The following is a 27,869-nucleotide window of genomic DNA, read 5'->3' on the forward strand; positions in this document are numbered from 1 at the left end:
ATGCTATAGGTTCACCATCACAGTAATAGGCTATCAGGCTTCCTCTTTTGGAGTGGACCAGTTTTGTTTCCATTTTTATAATGGTCAGACTTGCTCTCATCTGGTTTCTGACTGAGAATTGCATCTCATACTTCCTCTACATTAAGGAACTTGATGCTTGATTCAACTTTGCATACTTTTAATTGATCTACCAGAGATCTGATTCAACTTGAAGCAAGCCAGAGTTATGAACTATATTAATATGGTTTATTTGTCTAGCACAAACCGTTTGAAAGATACGACTACTCCCATTGTACATAATGTGCAGAAGCAAAAAAGGTCAATTTTCTAGTCATGACACCAATGGGTTGATATTTGAAGAGGAAATGGTAACCAACTGGAAAATATTTCTACTTATTTTATGAGGCATGTTCTCTCATCATTTTAACATCCTTGTCCATATCTGTCCAAATAAGCCCAGATACAAATTGATGGCATATCAAAATTGCTAGGGGAAAAGGGCCAGAAAGAATCCCATATTGCCAAGATTTGTTTGGCAATCCAGTCAAGATTAACTTGACAAGAAACAAAAGAAGCAAATGAGAGAATAGATTGTCCAACTGGAAATTGTACTGTCTTACTGTGAAGTGCAGATTGAGGGAAAGGGGGAAACAATGGTTCAAATATCTTTCATTATTAACAATAGCAGTAAAACTCAGACTTACAGACGGCTCCATAATGCTTTACAGCACTGTGTGGCCGGTATACAACCTCATCATATTGCCCCCAAAGGTGTCCTTCAAATGTATATGACCATTACTACAGCAGTTGGCCATCCTTGCAAGTTACTGCTGCCCAATACTCCTTTCCCAGGAAAATTGCTATGATAAAGATAACTTTCTTTTTGAGCACTAAACATATATTACATATTTGGAAGATACAAAACAAACCTAAAGCACTGAAGCTGGTTTTCAGAAATTTCAGAAACTTTCATCAGTGCATATATGTGTTTGTGTGTATGCATTTGAAAGGTATATTGGGCCAAAAGTTTCTTGAAAAAGAACAAGTCCCTTTACTTGATAAGTCCTTAAACTATCAAGTAGCTACTCTAATTGTACAATAAATGTGAAAATCTATGAAATTAATCTATTCGAAGTGAATATGTACTAGTAAAGGATTTTTGTTAAAAAAAACATTGTTACATAATATTGAATCCATATTAAGAAAATAAGAAACCAACAATTATCACAAGGGATGAAGACATTCCAAGAGAAACTTGTTTTGGCAAAGACTATGATTATGCATAGAGAATGAGAACAAAATTAAGGTCTGTTAACAGTGGCAAATAATTACAAGAAAATAGAATCTTAGAAATAATTTTCTATTCTTTTACTTGCTTTGTAGACTTATGCATTGAACAAATCAACAACCTATAATATTGTTCTATTTATATACTACATAAATGTACTACCAAATGTCTTTGATACAAAATTACTTTGGTGTAGAATAGATTATACATTGTATTTATTGTTCATTGATCGCAAAAAAGGACCAGGAGCATTTTTTTCATTCAGGGTAAAAATAAGCAATTCATATGTACCTTACATTTATAAAAACTGTTTGCCAAAATAAGGAAGAGAACAGGGAGTTACTTAAATTAACAGCTGTTTTACCCACTGAAATTATGGAGTTTAAATTTATAATAAGGAAATCAAGAGGTATGCAAAATAATGATTTATAAGAGTAAATATGAATCCCACCTAGTGATTCTATATGTAGACTAGGATGAAAAAGAGCGTTTAAGCACCCTTAGATGATTTCTCAAACCATTTTATCACTAAACATCAAATGAACTTTGCTAATGCTTTTTTTTTTGCAGATGTCACTGGAGATATTTGACAAATATATATACAATTATTCTTATAAATTAATGATAAACCTAAAAAAAAATTAATAGAGGAAAAATGAGCTATTTCTATGACGGGGAAAGCAAGACTCCAGAGAAATTTTGTGATTGCTCCCAGTAAAAATAGAAACAAGGAATAGGCACCTCCAACAATAAAGAAACATGTGGCGGTGTGAAAATCAATATATTAATCGACTGAGGTAATCCTGGTATTGTGTATTTTAAATTCCCTGTATCAATTTTAACTCTAGATCTATGATTGCCTTTTGCTGGAACAGCTTAGATTAAAAATGTATTGGAAGTTATAATGCATTATGTATTTTAAATTTGCGGTGCTGGCGGAATCGATTTATGGAAATAAAGTTCTTTGGTTAGCATGGATACCACACAAGGAACCTGCTTCTTCATGCAGAAGCGTGGGTCATCAGACTGAGATTCATAGTTTCTTGCTACTTTGTAATTAACCAGGGTCAGAATCTGCAGGATATCCAGACGTTTGCCATACTCATTCAGCACTGAGCAAAGAGACTGCACAAACCAGGATCCTTTCCCTGGATTCCTCCAGGAATAGTAACCTAGAAGAAAGAATAGGGAAATTGTACTTTAATGACAGATTTGTCTTTTAAAGTCAGAAAGGGTAAAATACAGAATTTAACACAGTTCAAATTTATACAGGTGAAATTCAAAAAATTAGAATATCATGCAAAAGATCATTTATTTCAGTAATGCAACTTAAAAGGTGAAATATATGAGATAGACTCATTACATGCAAAGCAAGATAGTTCAAGCCGTGATTTGTCATAATTGTGATGATTATGTCTTACAGCTCACGAAAACCTCAAATCCACCACCTCAGAAAATTAGAATATTGTGAAAAGGTGCAATATTCTAGGATCAAAGTGTCCCTTTCTAATCAGCTAATTTAAGCCATAACACCTGCAAAGGGTTCCTGAGCCTTTAAATGGTATCTCAGTCTGGTTCAGTAGGAATCACAATCATGGAAAAGACTGCTGATCTGACAGTTGTGCAGAAAAACATAATTGACACCCTCCATAAGGAGGGAAAGCCTCAAAAGGTAATTGCAAAAGAAGTTGGATGTTCCCAAAGTGCCACATCAAAGCACATTAATAGAAAATTATGTGGAAGGGAAGTGTGTGGAAGAAAAAGGTGCACAAGCAGCAGGGATGACCGCAACCTGGAGAGGATTGTCAGGAAAAGGTCATTCAAAAGTGTTGGGGACTTTCACAAGGAGTGGACTGAGGCTGGAATCAGTGCATCAAGAGCCACCACACACAGACGGATCCTAGACATGGGCTTCAAATGTTGTATTCCTCTTGTCAAGCCGCTTCTGAACAACGAACAACGTCAGAAGCGTCTTACCTGGGCTAAAGAAAAACAGACCTGGTCTGTTGCTCAGTGATCCAAAGTCCTCTTTTCTGATGAGAACAACTTTTGCATCTCATTTGGAAACCAAGGACCCAGAGTATGGAGGAAGAATGGAGAGGCACACACTGCAAGATGTTTGAAGTCCAGTGTGAAGTTTCCAGTCTGTGTTGATTTGGGGAGCCATGTCATCTGCTGGTTTTGGTCCACTGTGCTTCATTAAGTCCAGGGTCAACACAGCCGTCTACTAGGCGATTTTGGAGCACTTCATGCTTCCTTCCGCAGACGAGCTTTATGGGGCTACTGACTTCATTTTCCAGCAGGACTTGGCACCTGCCCACATTGTCAAAAGCACCAAAATCTGGTTCAATGACCGTGGGATTACTGTGTTTGATTGGCCAGCAAATTCGCCTGACCTGAATCCCATAGAGAATCTATGGGGAATTGCCAAGCGAAAGATGAGACACATGAGACCGAACAATGCAGAAGACTGAAGGCCGCTATTGAAGCATCCTGGTCTTCCATAACACCTCAGCAGTGCCACAGGATGATAGCTTCTCTGTCATGCCGCATTGAGGCAGTAACGGCTGCAAAAGGGGCCCAAACCAAGTACTGAGTGCATATGCATGCTTATACTTTTCAGAGGTCCGATATTGTTCTATGTACAATCCTTATTTTATTGATTGCATGTTATATTCTAATTTTCTGAGATGGTGGATTTGGGGTTTTCATGAGCTGTAAGCCATAATCATCACAATTATGACAAATAACATCTTGAACTATCTTGCTTTGCATGTAATGAGTCTTATCTCATATATTAGTTTCACCTTTTAAGTTACATTACTGAAATAAATGAACTTTTGCATGATATTCTAATTTTTCGAGTTTTACCTGTATAGTAAATTTAGCTATCTCATCCAATAAATCCAAAGGTAGAATAGGACTAAACTGGAAGACAGAAATACTGATTCCAAGTGTCTCTCAAGATTTTGGTGAATAGAGTTAGTGCTCATTTACAGACCACAATTTGGGCAGGCGGTTGTTAAACAAAATGGTCGCTAAGTGAAACCTCAATTGTGCTTATGATTTTACTTCAACTTTCTTTTGCTTTACAAACTTCAAGCAATAAATGCAAAGTGATGACTGGTTGCAATGACCACGTGTACATGTTTTATAGCCCATACATGTGAAACTACATGCTACATAGATTTAGTGAGACTGGAATGCTCCATATCCCATGGAACACTATCTACTTTGGCTTTCTGTGGCCACCTATACTCTTTGGAATAAAGTCTGCATGCCTCTGATCCATCTATTACCATAGGAAAGTCTTAGAATTGGATTTACAGTAGGCCCTGCCACAGTGTTTTGTGACTTCTTACTGATACTGATATTGGACATTTCAATCCCTTGTTATTTATAGTATTTTCTTCTCTAATGCACTGCATTGTGTTTGTTATGCGTTTCCATTTTCTTTGCCATATTTTAAAATATTTATGGTATTGTTTATCACCCCTTGAATCACTTTGTTGATGGAGGCAGCTTATAAATTGATTGAATAAATTAATAAAAAGTACAAGGAAAAATTATATCCTTTCTATATGTAATAACGCATTACAATTGTGGGAAATAAATCGTCTCTGGGATATATTGTATTTTTTGGAGTATAAGACGCACCCTTTTCCCTCAAAAAAGAGGCTAAAACCTGGGTGTGTTTTATACCCTGAATATAGCATTTTTTGCCTCCTGAAACCCCGCCCCTTCACCAAAATGGCCGCGCATAGCTTTTAGGCGGCTTTAAGAAAGCTCCTGGGGGCTGGAGAGGGAAGAAATGAGCAAAAAATGGATGTTTTTTTGCTCAATTTTGCCCCCTCCCACCCCCAGGAGCACTCTACAAGTCTCCTAAAGGCTGTCCATGCCCTTTTTGTGAAATAAAATGGGTCCATTTTTTGCAAAAAACGGGCCGTTTTGGGGAGGTTTGCAGAGTGCAAAAACTTTTTTTAAAAAATTTACTCTTCAAAACCTAGTTGCGTCTTATACTCCAAAAATATGGTATATCACACAGAAAAGAAATTTCTAAAAATTTTTTTTTTAAAAAAGATTTTTTAATAACTAGAACATTTTCTAAAATTATAAATGTGAAGGTTAAGATATGAAAGTTATTTTGAAAGAGACTGATTTTCTTATATGATGAATATCATGATTTTAGTTTCATAATATTCATATTTAGAATATATGATAATTAACTTGTGGAATAAATTTATAAATATGATAAAAATATCAACATTTTTACAACTAGCTTGAGAGAAAAAAATAATTAAAAATAATCCAATTAATGGATATGAGCCATGTAAACAAAAAACAGAATTTTCACTTCTGTATGAGATGGTTCCTTAGAACATGCTTCTGAGTTCATCAAGGACCCTTTCAGGACCACTGATGAACATATACTAATCAATCATGGCAGCCCTCCATTTATTTATTTGTATTCCTGGTAGTTCTTGACTTATGATCCTTCATCTAGCGCCATTTGAAATTATGATGGTATTGAACTGTCTGATGACCAGTCTTTGTTCTCATGATCATCACTTGATTCACTAAACAATCGTATGACTTAGCGGTTGCAAGCTTAGGACTACATACATGATATTTGGCAGAAGTATGTAGCCCTACTGAAAGATGCTTTTTATCAGCATGGGTGAGGTTGCTTTACTTGCCATCAGCTTGGTAAAGAAGTTGTGTATTTTACTGGACTTGCACAAAAGATCGAAGATCCCGATGAAAAATATGTGTTGAAGTTAAGGAAGAACTGAAGAATTTGCAACAGAGTATACACACTTTTCATTATTCTACCAGTGGTGGGTTCCGGGCAGTACGCCCTGTATGGGCATACTGGTGTCAGATGGGAGCAGCGGCTACCCTATTGGAATGGTGCTTTGGAGAGCCTGCCCACCCTAGTTCCTAAACCTCTATTTGAGCTAACCAGGCCATTTGTGCACAGCGTAAGGTGCTTGTGTGACCTCCGCCAAGCAGCTGGAACATTACAGGGAGGTGGGTGTGCATGCGTGCACAGCACGAGTGCCCGTGGTGGACATCTGGCCCTTTCGTACCGGTTGCGAAGGGATCCGAAACCCAACACTGTATCTTACCATTATCTCTTTCATTCACATTTGTACGTGCCTGAGACTGCACAAGTTTAGGGACAGAACTGCTGAGAGGCTAGTTTTTCCTATTTATATAGTTGTGAGATAAGAAACCTGCCCCAATTATATAATCACCTCCCTTATTGTCTTAGCACACATCATTCAATACCCACTAGATGCGTAATGATCACTAATATGTAGCATTTCCTGCTGAAATTCACTGTAAAAAAACATGTTCCCTCCAAAAATAGCCTCTATTCAAATGGCTACATTTTGTCACACTTTACATCTGACTCATCCTATATCAAATTGTTACTTTTTTTCTCACCAAGTGTACCTGGTACAGTGGAATATGCATACAAAAAATCTGCTTCAACTGGAATCTTGTATCTTGGATTGGCATCCATTTCCAGGGTGTCATTTGAAGAGCCTGAATCTGTCTGAATCCCATCATCAAATTCAGAACCACGACATGCCTGAAACCATAATATTAAATAGTCGGCATAATTCTTGTTACGCATAAATGGCACATAGTAAACAAAAATCGTAACACATTATGATAGCTAGTTCTCTAGCTGATTCATGGTGGTGACTGAAGAAATACTTAGTTTGTAAAATTAAATACTGTACATTAACGAATTCCACCTGGATAACCACTGAAGTGATATAGTGTACATTAATGGCTTTTACCACTGATAAACAGTGAAGAGTTCCATCAAAAATGCTTTAAGACTGAAGGCTGCAGCCTAAATGTTCCAGCTGCATTTCAATTACTAGACTATACAGAAAAGGCAAAGCTGTAGCTAATGGGCATATGATTTATTATTCATAAAGTATCCAAAATTATACTCACACCTAGTTTTGGGAGATATATTTGTCCCTGGGCTAGCAAAAATACATACTAACGAAGAGAAAGTCGTGTCACAAACAATGAGAGGAGAAGGTCTTGAGAGATAGAGCTGCACAGATTTGGCAATTGAACTTGAGATGTGAAGCTTCCTATAAACAAACCAAATTACTGGTCCATCTAGCATAATTCTCATTGATAGGATTAGACCTCATATATGTCAACAAAATTAATCTTGGCCAGCTAAGCTTAGTATCCTTCCCCACACTGAGAAATATAGAACAATGGGCCACTGCATCGCACAAAAGGGTAAAAGGAGAACAATCAGTTATGGCACGCACAGTACAAAAAAAGAAAAGATTTAGACTTTTCAAGGAATGATGACGACAGCCCAGATTTTCTTCAAAGATCACAAATGTACGTTATGTTATATTTCACAAGAAAATGTCTATGAATTTTGAACCCTTTTTGCTTGCAGTTTTAGTGTTGTTTTAACATAAATAAATAAATAAATAAATAAATCTATTTCCAACTTTGTTTTGATAAACATTCTATCCTTTAAGAATTAAAATCAGCAAACGCCTTCTTACCTGAATAAAGAACAATTTGGGTTTTCCAATTAGGCTTTGGCATCTGTCTCCTCTGAAAAGTGTCGTCAAATCCTTGATTGCCATGAATGCATCTGTGCCATAGATAAGGCCTTCATCTCCATGGCTTAATAAGATGCAGGAAAAACAAGCAGCTTCACTGTGATCTTCATTGGCAACTACAAATCAATCACATGTTCCATCATTAAATATCAATAGCACTTAGACTTACATAGCGCTTCACAGTACTTTTCAGCTTCCTCTAAGCGGTTTAGTCAGTGTATTTCCCCAACAATCTGGGTCCTCATTTTACCAACCTTGGAAGGATGGAAGGCTCAGTCAACCTTGAACCTGGTGAGATTCAAACTGCTGAACTACTGGCAGTCAGCAGAAGTAGCCTGCAGTATTATATTCTAACCACTGCGCCACCACAGCTCAAATGAACATGTCACTCAGCTCTACTTAGCAATAAAAATTAAAAAGGGCATTTTTCTGTGTATAAAAACAGGCCCATCATTTTAACAATAAATAATCTTAAAACATTTCAAGTGCTGAAATTGGTATACAATTTGAAGATTCCTCCAAGGAAGGAAGATGATATTTGATTTATTATTCTTTTTCTCATTCTGTGCCCACGTGTTGGAATTTTTGGAATTCCCAGACACCTGGTTAAGCATTTTTCATAGTTATCCTAATGTGTCTGGTTGGCATCAACTTAGAAAAAACTTCTCCAAACTATTTTTTAAAGATAATAGTTAAGAGTCAAGTTAAAAAACAACAACAACAGTACCTTCACCAAGAACTTCCCTCATTTTATTACAGCTGAGATCATTATGGATGAGAACCTCAAAACCAATGTCCCGAAAACATTTTTGTAAGTCACCAGCATCTTTGTCGGTACCATTTCGTGTAAACATCCCTGAATCAAAACAAATGAATGTCACAACTGGATGTGTGAAATAATAATATTTCCCTGAAAATAAGACCTCCCCAGATAATAAGCCCAATCGGGCTTTTGAGCGCATGTGCTAAAATAAGCCCTCCCCCAAAATATTGCAACACAGCAGCAGCCATGAGGTGACCATGCTCGTTGCCTCCTGCACCTCAAAAATAATAAGACCTCCCCAAAAATAAGGCCAAGCACTTATTTTGGGGGTCGAAAGAAAATAAGAGAGACACACACACACAAAGTAGTTTTATAATCTATAGTTCTGAATAGGATGCACATAATCGTTTGTCTAATATTTGCTGAAGCACAAATTATTTACTTTTCTATAGTGGCAAGTAACTGTAGTGAAAGGGATGAGCCAGTAACGAGAATTTTGTATGCATGGTAATTGTGACTAATCATGGTCACCTATAATTAAAATAGGTAAATAAGAATTACTTTAAAATGCATTGAAACAAACAGAAGAACAAAACCTCCAAAAGTAAATTAGGAAATGTACATTATAATGAAAACATAAAAACTCCTCCAAAAGAGGTACTTGGTATATAAAAATAAATTTTCAAAACTGGAGAGTTTTGTAAACAAAAAGATTTTAATTATGGCTACCATGCTAGACTACAATTATCTATTTGACTGTTAGATGGCTACAAAAAAGATGTACAGGTATTAATGGCACCCCTCCCCCGCCCAATAATTTACTGCAATCCTTTTTAACAGCCTGGTGGAGGCAGAATAATAATTCTGAAAGCGACAATGAATAGAATGGATTACAATTTGAATTTAAACTATCACCCCTCTCAAAAAACAAACAAACCCGAACAAGTTCAGTTGTTTAGAAAATACTCGATATTTATACATTTATGTATACTTAGATTTAACAGAGATTTGTTTTTTGATAGATATAAGTTCCCCCAGTCTCCAAAAGTGACGTTTACTGTATTTTTTTCATTAAAAAAGCCTTCTATAGCCCAATACAAGTATTTTTGGTTAACAACCGCAACAAACTAGTAAGCATTTGAAGTTACAATGCACTCAACAAAGTAAAGGTCTGAGGATCATGTACTGTTGCATAGTACATGACATGGGCCGGATTTAGATGAAAAGAGGCCCTAGGCTATTCCACTTATGAGGCCCTTTCACCTCCCATTTTTAAGTTTGTAAATTACATGAGAGACAATAAAATACATCATTACTGTGATATATATCAATATATATCAATATATATAGCTGGCCTCCCGACGGAGGGTGGCTCTGCTCTGCGGCAAAGGCAGAGAGGCCAGCCGCCTCCCCTGCTGCGCTCAGCTGCCCGGCTCGGCCCCCTCGCCCTCACCTGCCTGGCCGCTGGTGGGCTCTGCGTCGACAGGGCGGCTACTGGGAGCGGCCGCGCCTCTCGCCCGACCGCCGGTGCCGGGAACGTGAGCGGGCTCCCCAACTGCCGCGGTGCTGGAACGATCTTAACCAATACATTTTTATGTTTGTTTATTAGTCATATGCATAGAATTTCTCCTTATTTTCAGTTCAGTGTTTTAGTGTTCATTGTTTTTAGAATAGTGTAATTTTAATTTTGCTAACAATTTGAATGTAGGCCCCTCTTGATCTTGAGGCCCTAGGCTGAAGCCTAGTTAGCCTATAGGAAAATCCGGCCCTGGTACATGTCCTTCTGCAGCATCTGGCTGCAGATTTGCTCTGGATACAATTCAAAATGTTGGTTGTCACATTTAAAGCCCAATATGGATCGGGACCAGGTTATTAGAGGGACCGTCTCTACTTGGGTCCATCCACCTGACTCGCTACAGAGAGGAGACAAGGAATGTTGCAATTCCCCTCTCTTAAGGAGATACATCTGGTGGATCTCAAAAGAAGGATCTTTTCTGTGGTGGTTACCTTCCTTTGAAACACCATGTCCTCAGAGATTAGAGTGACCCCTACTTTGACACTCTTTTGCAAGGATCTGAAGACCTGGTTTTACTAACCAGTTTGGGGAACCTAGAGCGAGTTCAAGTGGCTTGTTTCACCAGTGGGTGGAGAGCTGTTTTTACTCTTTGGTTATGGAGTTTTATTTTTTGTAAGACTCCCAGAGTCATTGAACGAGGCCATATAAATTCTCTAAATAAATAAACATTAAAAAATAAATCTATTGCCTGCACTACATAGTCCATACCTGCCTTGCATGGAACTGTCGCAGCCATTATGCACCTTTTTGCACCTGGCAGCAGTTTCACCCAGCGGATACTTATCTGCCTGCCAGACTACTTGCAAGAAGTAATGCTGGCAGGAAGTCACAAGTACAAGGTTGTGATTTCCTGCTGGCATTAACATTGACACTGCTTGCTTGCTGGAGCAGGCAGGAAAACACAAGGAGGTTCTCGCTTAATGAGCCACAATTCTAAATAACAGAAAGAGGACTGCGGTTGTTAAACAATGTAGTCACCTGACATCACATCTCACTACTGCATTGTTCAGCAAGTAGAAATTACAGTTACGATTACTGCTATTAAGTGAGATCCACGTATGGATTATTTTAATCTATGTCAGATTTGTATTAAAACAAGATACCACAATATCAGCACATTGTGATATTACCACTTATTAATAGTATTCACTTTTAAAAGTTCACACATTTTAAAAAGTTATTACAAGAAATTAACACATGGATAGAAGAATAAAGATGTACCTGTTTCTTTTGCAAAGTTCTTATTGTTTATAATAATGCATTTACCAAGCTTCTTATAGGCTATATTATATTGTAATGTAGGGATAAGAATCCGATATTGGTTACCAGAAGAATCTTCTGGTTGACCTTCCAATTCATTCTTCTTTTTTCTGTAGAAATAAAGCTAAATGTTATTGTGGAAAGAATGAAAATGATCTCCAAACAATCCAACAGTTACCCATCTGTTTAGTGAAATTAAAAAAACATATAATTAAAATGGCTTTCAAAAATATGAGTACACTACTCACAATGTAGTGGGATCCAAAGATGGCTTCTTGAGAAAAAACAAAGCTTCCTTCAGAGGTAAAGGAACAATTCCTTCATTCAAGAATTATGCATCACTAAAACCACTCATACAAAATCTCCAGGTCATTTTAACCTGTCAAAAGGGCCACGGATTTAAATAGTACATGGCTTAGTTTACAGCGTACTTCCTCAGGCTCAACATATTCAAATTACTGATACACACACACACACACACACACACACACACACACACGCAAGGGTTTAGAGAAGAACAGGCAATGAAAAAATTATCAGAAAACTAGACAATAAGTCCTACATAACTTTAAACATATTCCCCACCCTAGGCCCCACTGATAACCTCTACAGTACGTTTCAGCTGTTAACAAAATAAATGTTGATCATAATTTTTTCTAGTTTGTTACCTTTGAAGGTTAACCCAATATTGAACATAGTCATTGACTAGGGGTCCCAAAACCTGTCAATTTTAAGACTTGTGGACTTCAATTACCAGAATTCTCCAGCCAGCATAGCTGGGAGTTGAAGTCCACAAGTCTTAAAGTTGCCAAGTTTGAAGACCTCTGTAATTGACTAATTCAAATTTTATTCATCTAATTTAAATTTTTTATTTTATTTTATTCTTTATGTATACTCTTTTAACAGTATTGGTCTCTTCACCATAAAATGTATACTTTTTAATAATACTGGTCACATCACCATTATAAAATGAGTGTAGGGCATTGAACAATGGAATTATAACACATGAGGATATATTCCTATTGTGCGATAGGAAAAAAGAGTACCAATTCAACAGTGTAACCAATTGCCAAGACAGGTAATTAATAAATAGGTTTTCACTAATGAGTGGAAGAGGCTTGACAACTACTTGCCAAAGATGTTTTAAGTTTTATTTCTTAATGTCCTATTTGGCTCTTTTCAACTCAAGGTTTCTAGGATAGACCTAATTCTGATCTCCCTGTTAGTCCTTTGGCAAAGGACATCCACTACAACAAACAAGATCAAGATAGCCTCAAACAAGATCCCACCCAATAAACATATCTCATTAATTTGGCGCTTGTTGAGATAATCAATATATTTTTTAATCTCAGGAATATTTGAAGTTACATTTTATCTAAGAGGTGCCATTAAGAATTCAAGGACTAGCTGTCGAAGATCAGCTTGTTACCTTATTTTCTTCACCTATTTTGGAATAACAGTATGTTAAGGACCATGTAAAGTCCAGACTTAGATTACTGGAAATCACCCAAATTTTATGAATAATGTTTGGCAAGGTTCATTAAGGAAGGAAATCTACAATATACAAGCCACACGTTTTGGAATTTCCTATATTTATCTGACAAACCAAATGATTAACTACCATGATAATAATTGAAGAGGATCCCTGATTTTTTTAAAAAAATGGTTAGCTCAATTACTTAAAGACAGAAAAAAAGTTTCACTGTCTTCCAACAATCAATAATAAGTTTAAAGCCTACAAAAGTAAATACAAATGCAAGTTTAAGGAAAGTTACCTCTGTAATATTTCTGTTACTGACTACAGTGAACTATTGTTTCCTCTTTTATGGCTTTCAACCAAAGCCATATACTGATCCTCTGCAATTGTTATCAAAATCACAATTTGCTACTTGATATGTTTTATCTACTTTACAGCCTTTTTTGATTACCGATGCATGTTACAAATAACATAATGTAACATCAGACTATTGCTTTATTTTACATGTTCCTTTCTTTAATTCGTCTAACAAACGATTCTAAACTTTTAAAATTTCACTAATATTTAATACTAGATAGTTAAACATCTAACATTAGATAGATGTTAAGATATATCCTCTCCCATCGAGTCAATAGGAAAAAAGAAAGAACGGTACCTTGGTTCTTCGTCAAGTGGTACACTACTCTGCATCTGAAAAATACGTCCACCTTATGCTGAGGGATAGTTATTATCTTTTCTAGTAACGCAAGTATCTCATCCTGCTCATTCAACACCAGAAACTGAAGCAAACTGCGTGTTCACAGACTCAACAATTTGTCTCTGTCAGCAATAGGTCACACTGGACTTTTCTATAAGGCTATTGAAAGGGCCATTACTATGGCCTAGCACGTAGCTGAGGTCATGTAAGCCTCTTCTGCTCCAGTTGAAAGGCAGAAAAGATGTACTTGCATCAATGTTCTTTTATTGTTGCACTGTTGTTAGAATTGGAGAATGCATACAAAAGGCAGGTGCACCACACTGCACATTTCAAGCAGGATGATATATCCTTTAAAGCCACGATCCAACTTCGAATATTCACCCTCACAATTTACTAATTCAAAGGGTGGGGAGGGGGAACCTTTCCAGTACATTTAAAGCAATACTATAGAATTTATTTGTTTTTTTATTTATTACTTTTTCATATTTCTAAGCCACTAATCTCTCTCAAGGAGGAACACTTGGTGGTATACAATACAATATAACCAATAAATAAAACAACTGATAAAAGTTATCATTAAAAATTAAATTAGGATTAAAATTTAAAAAAATATAGAATAATGACAATTAAACATCATAAGGGCTGGGGGAATTCTAAGATGGCCATTTAGCATTCTAAAAGGACTTACTTGTAAGAGTTACTTATAAATTAATTCATTTATGTCCTTGTTAAATACATGTTATGTCCTTCTGCCATATGAAAATGTTATAACACTTTTTTACTTATCTGCAACTGTTTGCTTACAAACCTCAATCTCAATTGAAAAACAATTAAACTAATTAACTACAAGTGGGGGGCATGACTTTGATTGAAAGAGGTAAAAGAGAACTCATATAATCAAATATAAAGAAAGTAAATATTCCACCAAAACAATATGATGATGTAAATATCATAGGGTGCAACAATTTAGGCCTTTCCCACAACACATGAAGTAACAAAATGTTAAAACCAACACCAAATGTAAATAATTAACTCACAGAACTAGATAAGCATTAATGAAAATGAAATAATTTAATTTTTGAATGTTTTTGAATCTTTAGTTAAAGTTTCAACTTTACACACACACACATACATACACACACACATACATAAATAGATACATATACATATACACACACACACCCCTACCTTCTGATATATACAAACAAACACACACTTGGTTCATATAGTGTAACAAATATAAAAAACATTTTAAAAATAGTTGGTTTTTACCAACTTCGTTGACACGTATTTCACTATCTGAAAACAAATGTTTGTCTGCACTGAGACAAACTACTTCACTTCATTTAGATCTGTTCCATTTTCAAATAAATTATTTTATATGCAAAGTAAAATGAAAATAATAATAAATGATAAAAGAAATAGAAAAACCAAAAATAAATGCTAGGGGAAAAGGGAACAAAAAAGCTCCGTTCAAGAGGGAGAAAGAAAAAAAAATCCCTATTTTTTCTGAATATTAGCATTTTATTTATTATATTTTAATCCTGTATTATAACTGATGATTTGATAAGTAATTCAAGTCAGCGAACATATAATACTCCTTCCTCCTATTTTTTTCACGGCTACAATCCTGTGAGGTGAGTTGGACTGAGAGTAACCAAAGTCCTCCAGTCAACTTTCATGCCTAAAGCAGGACTAGAATTCAATCTCCTGGTTTCCAATCAAATATGACTTTTGAACAAAATTATGCATACATTCTTATCTATTTCAAAATAGCAAAAATAGTGGGCATACATATGTATGATATAGAGACTTAAGAGAATTGACACACAAAATCTGTTGTACATGTAAACTGGTCCTAACCCTATTTGAACATTTGTCATATCCCTTTACCATATTTCATTGCTGAGATTCTAAAGAAACATATATTAGTGCATGGCACACTTGACAGAATAAAAAACAGTGATACTATTTTTATATCTTTATAAAACTATATGAAGATTCTTACCAAAAAAAATTATATTGGCCTGCCACCTTGTGGACAAACTATGCACTTTTTTATCTCTAAGGTTTTTTTTTAATGAATGGCCTTTTTATTTTAAAAAAGGAATCGAGCTTAAGACTAATCATTTAGACTTGAAATCTTTAAAATATATATATATATATATGAAGAAATAGGTTATTAAAAAAAGAACAAAGTAAGGCTTAGTTTTATAATCTGTGCTGAAGTAAGATTTTAACAATATATTGGGAAGTGATCTGAAAGAGAAAAGGTAATTTGGAGATTACACAATTGTGTGTACACTAAGTTGTGAGTAACTGCTCATTGGTCAGGCTCATGTTTTGATTCTAGCATCTCTGATTTAAGGAAATGCAGACAGGTACAGAAAGCATGCCATCCAAGCTTCTAATTACCTTTTCCCATCCCTGCTACAAGCCATATCTTGCACAAAGAAACCTGCTTTTGTGAAATGTTCAAATGGAAGAAATCAGGATAGGCTTCCCACTGAATTTTATCTCACTTGAATACATGTCTCTCACTAGAGACATTCTTATCAGAAACAGACAAAAACACACTCCACTTTTCTTTAGTTCCCTCAATCACTTATGTGGTTAAACCATGTTTTAGCAATGAAAACAAAAAGGACGAAGCGCCTCATACATGGGACAAAATGCTCTCTATTTATTGACAACAGAGTGCGTGTCCGTGCTGGTAATACTAAATAGTGTTCCTGTTTCCAACAAAAAATCTTCTCCTGGTTTTGGATACACACATATGAAATGGAAGTCAGTTTATTGATCATTGTGTGAAAATATAAATTAAGTTACCGTATATACTCGAGTATAGGCCGACCCGAATATAAGCCGAGGCACCTAATTTTACCACAAAAACCTGGAAAAGTTATTGACTCGAGTATAAGCCTAGGATGGGAAATGCAGCAGCTACCGGTAAATTTCAAAAATAAAAATAGATACCAATAATGTTTTTGAATATTTATTTCCTCCCCTGGAGTGGGGAGGAATTGGGGATTTCATAGTATCCTTCCCCTGGAGTGGGGAGGAATTGGGGATTTTGCAGTATCCTACCCCTGGAGTGGGGAGGATTTGGGGGATTTCATAGTATCCTACCCCTGTAGTGGGGAGGAAATGTGGATTTCATAGTATCGTACCCCTGGAGTGGGGAGGATTTGGGGGATTTCATAGTATCCTTCCCCTGGAGTGGGGAGGAAATGTGGATTTCATAGTATCCTTCCCCTGGAGTGGGGAGGATTTGGGGGATTTCATAGTATCCTTCCCCTGGAGTGGGGAGGATTTGGGGGATTTCATAGTATCCTTCCCCTGGAGTGGGAGGATTTGGGGGATTTCATAGTATCCTTCCCCTGGAGTGGGGAGGATTTGGGGGATTTCATAGTATCCTTCCCCTGGAGTGGGGAGGATTTGGGGGATTTCATAGTATCCTTCCCCTGGAGTGGGGAGGAAATGTGGATTTCATAGTATCCTTCCCCTGGAGTGGGGAGGATTTGGGGGATTTCATAGTATCCTTCCCCTGGAGTGGGGAGGAATTGGGGATTTCATAGTATCCTTCCCCTGGAGTGGGGAGGAATTGGGGATTTTGCAGTATCCTACCCCTGGAGTGGGGAGGATTTGGGGGATTTCATAGTATCCTACCCCTGTAGTGGGGAGGAAATGTGGATTTCATAGTATCCTACCCCTGGAGTGGGGAGGATTTGGGGGATTTCATAGTATCCTTCCCCTGGAGTGGGGAGGATTTGGGGGATTTCATAGTATCCTTCCCCTGGAGTGGGGAGGATTTGGGGGATTTCATAGTATCCTTCCCCTGGAGTGGGAGGATTTGGGGGATTTCATAGTATCCTTCCCCTGGAGTGGGGAGGATTTGGGGGATTTCATAGTATCCTTCCCCTGGAGTGGGGAGGAATTGGGGATTTCATAGTATCCTTCCCCTGGAGTGGGGAGGATTTGGGGGATTTCATAGTATCCTACCCCTGTAGTGGGGAGGGAATGTGGATTTCATAGTATCCTACCCCTGGAGTGGGGAGGATTTGGGGGATTTCATAGTATCCTTCCCCTGGAGTGGGAGGAAATGTACATTTCATAGTATCCTTCCCCTGGAGTGGGGAGGATTTGGGGGATTTCATAGTATCCTACCCTTTAGTGGGGAGGGAATGTGGATTTCATAGTATCCTTCCCCTGGAGTGGGGAGGATTTGGGGGATTTCCTAGTATCCTACCCCTGGAGTGGGGAGGAAATGTGGATTTCATAGTATCCTTCCCCTGGAGTGGGGAGGATTTGGGGATTTCATAGTATCCTTCCCCTGGAGTGGGGAGGATTTGGGGGATTTCATAGTATCCTTCCCCTGGAGTGGGGAGGATTTGGGGGATTTCATAGTATCCTACCCCTGTAGTGGGGAGGGAATGTGGATTTCATAGTATCCTTCCCCTGGAGTGGGGAGGATTTGGGGATTTCATAGTATCCTTCCCCTGGAGTGGGGAGGAATTGGGGATTTTGCAGTATCCTACCCCTGGAGTGGGGAGATTTGGGGATTTCATAGTATCCTACCCCTGTAGTGGGGAGGAAATGTGGATTTCATAGTATCCTTCCCCTGGCAGGCTAGGAAATGGAATGAACGAGGGGGCAGGCAGGGGAGGGAAACGGAATGAATAAGTGGCCAGGCAGGCTAGGAAACGGAATGAACGAGCGGGCAGGCAGGGGAGGGAAACGGAATGAATAAGTGGCCAGGCAGGCTAGGAAATGGAATGAACGAGGACAGGCAGGGGAGGGAAACGGAATGAATGAGTGGCCAGGCAGGCTAGGAAACGGAATGAACGAGCGGGCAGGCAGGGGAGGAAACGGAATGAATGAGCGGGCGGGCGGGCAGGCGAGGAAACAGTCCAGCGGATGGAGCAGAAGCAGCCCCGGGGCTCCGCTGCCGCTCCCCGCATTTTTCTGGACGGGGTCTCGCAGGAAGGAATCCCCTCCTCCTCCAACAGGCAACAGCACTGCCGGATCCAGTTGTAGACTCGAGTATAAGCCGAGCCGGCTTTTTTCAGCCCAAAAAGTGGGCTGAAAAACTCGGCTTATACTCGAGTATATACGGTATAACAAAACATAATCCTGACGAGAGAATCACTTAAGCCTTACTCACATAAGAATCACTTACACCCTCCAGTTGTGATTGCTAGTGTTCTTTCATGCCCATGTTAGCTGGAAACTGCAACATCCAAACATATTGATGTGGTTGTTATCGGTTGGGAAAGTTGTATTTCACTGCATACAGGGCCCCAAGAAAACCTCTCACACCAAAACAAAATGCACTCCTAGTCTTTACCTGCCTGCTTTGAGGAACAGATTTGAAGCTGCTCAAATGATTTGCACAGATAAACATGAAACCCTAGTTTGAAATTCCACTATACTACAGTGAGCCCATCTTAAAAAGTAGGACTTGGATTATTGTATAATAAATACAATAAAAAGAATAAAATAAAAGAATTCATATGCTATGCCTGCCAAAAAAGTAAATCCATTTTAGTAAAAAAAAAATTAAGAATTTACATGCTGCTTTTTAGAATAAACATTTCTTCCAGGATAGCTTACAGTCAGTATTGTAAAGTCCTGTTAGAAAGCATCTTAAAACCACTATCTAAAAACATTGAACAGAAACATAAAGAATTTTTTAGTGACAATTTAAAGTCTATTTCCTTAAATGTCTGAGATGAAAGGTTGTATAAATCACATATATAATTGGGGATAATAATAAACATTTCTCTTTAAGCAGGGATTTTCATTGAGCCTGCAAAAAATCAAAGTCAAACTATTTTGAATTTCAAATGTTTTATTTCAATTTAAGATGGTTCAGTGTTAAAATGTTTCGGGTTAAAAACAGTGGTTTGAAAGTGGCATTTTGAATTTGAAACTTGCAGATGTATAAACTTTCATTTTTATTACATACCAATCAAAGATTGGAATGCAATAATGAAACCAATGGTAGCCTAATGGTCTCATCTTAAATACAAAATTTGATCAGGAGCTGTTGTTCATTTATCCCCAAATTCTTATTGAATATCTGCTGGACACATAGACTGAATGACGATTCTCTGTTGGTTCTTAACTTTTTCTTCAATCAAGCATGATTTTCTGTATCAGAAATAGTAGACTACATTATAAACATGGAATTGCATGAGTAGATTAACGGTAAAATATTAAAACTTTCAAACTATCAAAACTTCAGGATAAGTTACATTTGAACCTCATAGTCATATGGATACAGTTTAAAATGTTTTCATAAATGACCAATTGTTTTAATTTACAAAAAAGAAATTTTAAAAAAATTTGGAAGTGGTTATCTGTCAATAGATCAAAATATTCATAAACATTCCTATGTCACAAAATAATTTGTTCACCTCATCCACAGATGAATTATTACAACTTTTTGTATACCTATTTTAGAGTAATAAAGATTTCTTATTTCAAAATTATTTTCTTACTTTGTAAAGATGGAGAATGGATCAGTTCTTGAAGGTTTTGCATCGATTGTATCAGCATAATCATTTTTAGTATCTTCAGCCATCAGTGGCAACACAGGAATTGGTATCTTCTACCAATATTTAGATAAGCAACAGACTCTACAATAAAAATTCTTACAATTAATATCATTTTAGATAACGATATATTTCTATTTTTTTAAAAACAGTGTATCTAGAGGTTAGACGTTTGCACTCAAATTTAGATTGAAATATATTTTACAAAATTATTGCACTCCAATTTCTTTGTTCCTTATTTATTATTTAATATCACTGGAGAAATGACAAAAAGGACATGCATGTAAAGAGAACATACTTGCTTTAAGTTACATTCCATTGAATTGTATACGCTTTAATTCCAAACATACTGCTGTGTTCCCAAGAAAAGTCGCTTTAATGTCTGTGGTCAGTTGCTATATTTGTGCCTTTATGAACTTTGAAACATTTTGGGAGATTGAATATGAAGGATTGCTTAGTTCTCATAATCTTTAGCATTTTCAGAATGTTATAGAAAGAAATCATGAAAAAAGCAATTTACAATTGGATTTGATTTGATTTATTACATTTCTATGCTGCCCTATTCCCAGAGGGACTCAGGGCGGCTCACAAACCAAAGTAAGGGGGGGGAGGGGGATACAAACATAGAGGAAAGACAACGGACAAAACAACTACAACAATTTAAAAACAGTCAACAACCACACAATTCGAGTGGGGACGGGGAACTCATCAGCCCCAGGCCTGTCGGAACAGCCAGGTTTTAAGGGCTTTGCGGAAAGCCTGAAGGGTGGTGATAGTCCGAATCTCCACGGGGAGCTGGTTCCAGAGGGCCGGAGCAGCCACAGAGAAGGCCCTCCTCCGGGTAGTAGCCAAACGGCATTGGCCGGTAGATGGAATTTGGAGGAGGCCTAATCTGTGGGATCTAATGGGTCTATTGGAGGTAATTGGCAGCAGGCGGTCTCTCAAGTACCCAGGTCCAATACCATGAAGGGCTTTATAAGTGACGACTAGCACCTTGAAGCGTATCCGAAGACCAATAGGCAGCCAGTGCAGCAAGCGGAGGATAGGTGTGACGTGGGTGTACCGGGGTGCACCCACAATCGCTCACGCGGCTGCATTCTGGACCAGCTGAAGTCTCCGAATGTTCTTCAAGGGCTGCCCCATGTCCATAGTATTATTTGCTGAATCAACTTCTTGTATATTTTTTTCAGTAAGAAACTTTTCACATTTCACTCTAAAAATAATATTGTAATTTGCAAGATACAAGCTGATTTAAACATTAATGGTTTACTATAGTGCAGGATGGGTAAAATCAATTTTAAAAAAATAAAAAAAATTGGATTTGTCTATTTTTATCAAATTTATTTTAATAAAATGCTTTTTTTAAAACTAAAGATAGTTTTATATTTAATATATATTAATAATTTAGTTTATTCAGCATGAAATGGAGTTTAGTATGAATCTGTATATTTTAAAATATTTACATTTTCGGTAAACTCATTCAATGAATCCAAGCTCTGCAAACTGAGATAACATGCACTGTATTGATGCATTCACACAATTTCATAGTAACCATGAGATAAATCATAAAACAAAGTTCAGGAATATTCCTTTATCTCATTGTTCTGCAAATCTATGTACACTACAAACTGTATGATTGTTTGAAGAAAACTGCAAGTGTGAAGAGGAAGGGCAAGCAGTTGTGCCAGTTTACTCTTTTCTTTCTTTGAACACTTTAAAATTCTTGTCTTTTTGGATTGGGAGACATTTTATTGTTACAATTACTTCAAGGGTGCACAAAGACTTAGACACACATATACACAAGGACAAGGAGAAAATAAGAGGGGGGGGGAAGAAGAGAACTCTCAGGTTTACACACCCTAGTCATTCCCACAAATCTGTTAAATTAGGGAAGGCACAAATCTTAAGAAACAAACGCCATGGTTGCTTAGAAGACAGAGAAAGAGACAAAGAGACAAGAGAAAAAAATAAACCCCAACATTTTTCCTTTTTTTAAAGTACCTTTATGTAGCCAAATTAGTTTTCCTGTATTATCTTTCAGCAAAGCCCATTTGCCGCACAGTTCCCTTGCTCTCCATGCCAACCAAGATAGGCAGGCATGTGTCTGGTGTTTCAAGCTTCAAGGAAATCTCCAAGGGAAATTTCTGTCACCCACGAGCTAACACTTCCCATGACTCTTTACATGTAGGGCTCACTTTGGCCTAGCCGGGTGACCCGCTATAAGTTTTCAGAAGAAAAAAAATTCCGGGAAGGACTTCGATTCCCTCAACGAAGTATTCGGCCCCTTTCCTCGTAGGGAATTCCACTAAGGTTTTCCGGATCCAGAAACGTGATCTTGAGAGGACCTCTGCCCCTCTGCAGTTAGTACCAGCACCTCCTTCTCTCTTTATGCACAATGGGCCTTTGCTTTTTTGCTTTCACAGGACAAAAGCAACAACAACAACAAAATTTCATTCACTTTTCCATCCATTTTCACACACACACTCTCCTTTCCCTAACAGAAAGTCCTGTGCTCTGGCCTGACCCTAATACTTTCCAAGCTGTCTTGGTAAAACAGAGGAACCAAGATCCAGCTGTGATTGGGAAAAAGATTTCATCACTCACACACATGCAGGCATATACACATTTCCCATGCTTTGCCATGCTTTAAAACTAAAATTTAGAGAATTAAAATTTAGAGGTACCCACCTTCTTTCCAGGCAGCCTTTGAGTTCAAACTCAAAGCCCCTTTAAAACCTATATCCAAATGGCTAAGGCCAAGGTAAAGTCCACCCACAGACTCAAAGGGGTCTGTGCAGGCATGGGAGGCTTACTTGGGCCATATCCATTGGTTAGGCTAGCTTGGAGTCCCATCTCTGGGGTGCCAATTGTTGAAAGAAATGTCCTTCTGGGTTCGGCTCCAAGTGGGGAAAAAGACACTGGAGACATGGAGGCTGCTTGGAAAGATGGTTTATGGTGGACCACATGGCTTGAGTCCTGAACAGAAAAGGTGATTACATGCTTAAATGTTGGTGGTGGAGAAGAAGGCAAAGCCTGAGATGCTGAGTCACTGGTTTTATGCCCTCTCTGGCCTTTGATCTTGTATTCTGATTGGTTGTCAGACTCCCATGGGGCCATGCAGGGGCAACTCTCTAGGCTGTGTTTTGAATCCAGGTTTGGTTGAGTTCTCAGATGCCATGTAGTGAGTTGGGTAAAGGGCCAATATTATCATGCCTTAATCCCATCCTCCTGGAGCTGAAGGGGAGAACTTTTTATTATGTAAAGGGACTGGCTTGGACATCTTAATGGCCCATTGACAAAGGGGAATGGGCAGGAAGCTGCAGGGAGCTATTCTCTCTTCAAATCATGTTTCTTCCTTTTCACATCCAGGGAAATATAATATTCTGCCATTTCAATATTTCCTAGGATATTTCATTTTTCTGGGAGAGGACTGGGTGATACCTTTCCACAGGACTGTTGAAAGGACTGTGTTGTAGACATGATAAGTGATGTTGTATCCCTCACCCTCTGTTGAGAAAATGCTGTTCAATTTTAACATGAATATGGCCTCTTTGACCCCTCTTTCAAACTAGTGGTCCTCTCTGTTCAGAATGTGAAATCTGCTGTCTTCAAAAAAGTGATCTTTGTCTTTCAAATGCAGATGAACTGCTGAATCTTGTCCTGATGGGTTTGTTCTCTTGTGTTATATCTCTTGTGTTCTCTAGTGCATTTCTTTGTGGTTGTTTTGTTTCCCCATTCAATAGGTGTGTCAGACAACAAAGTTCACATTCTGGACACAGAGGACCAATGGTTTGAAAGAGGGTCAAAGACACTGTTCCCTCTAAGGTGCGCGGCCGTGCAGGGGGCAACAAAACACAGCGCAGCAGTTTCCAACTGCCGCGAAGTGATCTTTAGCATGATGGACTTTAGTCTGCAGGCGGCTAGGAAGCTTCTGTCAGCTGGGCCGGGATATTATAGTGCCTGGACACACCCAGAGAAGGGCGGGCCTTTGGCCAACAGAAATGTGGCCGCCTAGGGTTACGATTGGGCTGCCTCCGCCGGCGTGTGGCTGATTGACAGGGAGGCCGTTCCCTCCTGGATCAAAGTTATTGAGGAGAGAAGCGGCGGCAGCAGCAATGGCAGCAGCCAACTGGGACGTGCAGAGCAGGCTTCCGTCGCGGTTTGTCAGCTAAGCTCCCATGGCTGGCTGGGCTCCCCGCAGTTGGCTCCGCTTCCAAGATGCAGGTGTGTGGGAGGCGCTCACCACGCAAGCAAATGGAAACCCACGCCGGGTTTGCACATGTTGTCTGAATCCAGCCTCTGCATTCGGAGCATTGGGGCTCGAGGTTTTTTTCGCAGGAAGGGGGAGTCGAGCTGGTGCTCCGTGGATTTTATTTCTCGAAAAGAAAAAGAAAATAAAGGCTTCTTGGTCCGCCTGGACCGGAAAGTCAAAATCCGGAAAATTAACCTTGTTTAGGAAAGTTTTGCGCTGATGGAAAAATAGTGTTTTCCAGTGAAAGTTTTTCCCTACTTTTTCTTGTTTGCTTTTTGGCCTCTATTCCTTCTCTTCTCCTCTTTTCTTTCTTCCTTTTTTCTTTCCTTCCTTCCTTCTTTCTTCCTTTTCTCTTTCTCTTTCTTTTTTCTGCCTCTTTTTCTTATCCTCCCGCCCTTCTCTCCCCTTTTTTCCCTCTTTCTCCTCTTTCCTTTTTTGTCTCTCTCTGTATCTCTCTCCCTCTCCCTCCCTTCCTTCCTTCCCTCCTCTCCCCTCTTTGTTTGTTTCTTTAAGTGCCCCAATTGCTAATCTACATCAGTTGGTAATTTATTCATAACTTGCTAATATCACTGCAGACTATTGGATAGTAAGGGGGAAAGTATAGTCCTCAACTTACAACAGTTCACTTAATGACTAAAGCTACATCAGCACTGAAAAAAGTGAATTACAGCTGTTCTTCACACTTATGATCATTGCAGCATCAAAATTTGGATCTTTGGCAACTGCCTCATATTTATGATGGTTGCAGTGTCCTGGGGTCACCTTTTGCAACCTTCTGCCAAGCAAAGTCAGCAGGAAAGTCAGATTGACTTACCAGGTAACTGATTTAACCGCAGTGATTCACTTAACTGTAGCAAGAAAGGTTGTAAAATGGGGCAAAACTCACTTTACAAATGTCTCACTTAGCAATAGAAACTTTGGACTCAATTATGGTCGTAGATTGAGGACTACCTGTATAGGGAGATTTCTTTACTTAATGGATATTTACATGGTAGAATTGAGTTTCAAATAACACTGATTTCGTTGTCTTAGGTGACATCTATGAAAAAAATTCAGGTGCTCAGGCATGAAAATGTGCTGCTCAAACACTATACTTTTCCGCTCACACTGAAAAAAAATTAGAGGGAACATTGGTCAAAGAGACCATCTACGTTTAAAATTGTACAGTCAGAGAGAGAGGCATATGACGTTACCTATTTCCTGTCTACAACACAGCCCTTTCAACAATATCAAGGTTACACAGCCATTTGCATTCTGATTCAGGTGATCCTGAGAATACAGATAAACCCCCAGGTGGCCTCACCAACTCTTGGAGAGCTAACGACCAATTTGACTTTCAGAGTGGTTCAGATGACAGCAAATAATAGAAATCCTTCCATTCTCCATCATTCAATAACAACTGAAGAAGCTTCTTGGATGTGAAGCAAAATGTTTTCAAGGGCGAAAAAAACCTAGAAATTCCAGTTGCGTTTTGAAAAACACCTTTGGGACAACCATGACCTGGATGATTGAGAATCTCCATAGACAATATGGAGATATCACTTGGATAACTGCAGGTACTTAAATAATTCCAGTCATACCTCCATAAAACAAAAAATCTGCTAGACTAGGGATAGCTCAACTTGTTTGGAGTTATCCTGTTTCTACAAACATAATCTTGCCTGCCCTTATCAATTTGGAAAGGAGAATCTATCATTTCATTATCCCAGCTTCTGCTGCAGCACTCTCTTATTTCCTAATGGAATAGTTGCAAAGTACTAAAGCAGCAGAGGCAATTCTCCCAGATCCTTATCCTATGTATTGCCTTACAGCTATTAAATACCAGGCAGAACAGTTTGGATTTTGCCACCTTTAATTAGAAGACTGTGACAAGAGAAAAACTATCCTGACCCCAGAACTGGCTGGGCAAAGAGCAACCCCAGCGAGTTTCTTTTCCTTTCATCCAGAAAATCTACTTTTTGTTTCACTTCTGTTTTTTTTATTTTCATTTTAACCAGAAACCTTAAAAATGTATCCTGGATAATCTCATCATCTGATCTTTATCAGCTTTTTTCCCCACATCAGAAAATAAGCAAGAATGCTTCAGTTAATAACATAGGAGGAAATGATATAATAGATCCCTCTCTCTTTTTTTCCAGCAAGCAGGCCGTTTCTTTGTCCATCAGTTGGAGACGAGCAAGAAACTGCAGTTCTACAACACACTAAACCACAAAGTTTACATTTCTTGTATGAACCCAGACTGTAGATACCCTATAGTTTTTCCTGTTGTGCAATTCTAATCAATTGATTGAACCATGGATTAGTTAACCAGCCATGGCTAAACTGATCAGATCAATTTAACCACACTGAAGAGCTGGTCCCAAGCGTCTTAGCATGGAAAACTGAAATACAGAACTAACTGTACTTTAACTCTCATTTTCCTAACTCCAGGCCAAGCAGAAGTTTCCCAGACGGCCTTTTCCGTAGCACGGAAAAAGAACACCTTGCGTTATTTTCTGGAATGACGATCTGATACCGACCGAAGAGGACTAGCTGCATGAAACAAATCAGGCATGTAGAACTTGCAACAGGTGCTAATTTCACCAGTAAGTTTTTAAAAACAAAAATAGTAACCCGCGGCACAAATCAGTACGACAAGGTGGGAGGGAGGGAGGGAAACAAAGACTGCAAGATCCCATCATTTGTTGGAGGTTCTTACGACCGAGTTCTCGGTCCCAAAATGTTTAACAGCGAATTAAAGCACAACGAGGAGAACTTAAGCATAGGGTTTTTTAAAAAAAGTTTTGAAAAAAGCCCGCCGTCTATCAGGGAGTTTCCGAAGTGCAGAGAAATCAGCAGGGAGGTGGGAATAGAGCCTTGGGGGGGGGGGGGATTGAGATTCTCTCTTGAAATAAGCTATACTTACCCGCGACGAACAGCTCCCGGGTCCTCTCGCTTTGTCTGGTGTCCGCAACGCTACGTCGAAGACAAAAGCGAAACTAAACGGCCAGAAAACTTTACTCCCTGCGGCAACGCAGGAAGTTGCCGCGGGGAGACTTGAATTTAGCGATCCGCCTTCCCGGTCGGTCCAGCTAAGTCTCTACAGCGCCTCCTTTGGGCTAAGCGTGGAACAAGCGTTTGTTTTCACAATCCGCAATCCCGGCCAGTGGGATTCTTTCTTTTCCCCCTCGCTCCAAGCAGCTGAATTTCAGTTTTCGCCAGCCGGACCCCCCCCCCCTCTTTTAGGAATAAACTGCTATTTCGTCTAGTCATGGTCAATTCTGTCATCCTCACATATCTGGAGTGGACCAAGTTAAGGAAGGCGACATGCTTTTTCGGCGGTAAAGTTCGAATTAGCAAACAAGGGAGATAATCATCTTCCTGGTGTTATGGTAGGATC

The 27,869-nt window shown here is 38.6% G+C and overlaps 1 protein-coding gene across 2 annotated transcripts; it reads right to left on the reverse strand.

The window, feature by feature from the left end:
• Positions 1-1,344: 1,344 nt before the first annotated feature.
• CASP7 (caspase 7) lies at positions 1,345-27,549 on the reverse strand. Of its 2 annotated transcripts, none has more exons than XM_032225819.1 (7): positions 27,396-27,549; positions 20,185-20,322; positions 11,469-11,617; positions 8,636-8,764; positions 7,849-8,024; positions 6,749-6,887; positions 1,345-2,460 (listed from the first exon to the last, which is right to left on the reverse strand). In XM_032225819.1, exons 2-7 carry the CDS (start codon positions 20,265-20,267, stop codon positions 2,207-2,209), a joined length of 930 nt encoding a protein of 309 aa, XP_032081710.1. In that variant the 5' UTR covers positions 20,268-20,322; positions 27,396-27,549; the 3' UTR covers positions 1,345-2,206. The 2 variants fall into 2 exon arrangements, with proteins under 2 accessions (XP_032081710.1, XP_032081709.1); XM_032225818.1 differs by having other exon boundaries at positions 6,740-6,887.
• Between the last annotated feature and the right edge of the window lie 320 nt (positions 27,550-27,869).

The sequence above is a fragment of the Thamnophis elegans genome, chromosome 10, assembly GCF_009769535.1.
Source record: "Thamnophis elegans isolate rThaEle1 chromosome 10, rThaEle1.pri, whole genome shotgun sequence".
Classification (NCBI taxonomy): Eukaryota; Metazoa; Chordata; class Lepidosauria; order Squamata; family Colubridae; genus Thamnophis; species Thamnophis elegans.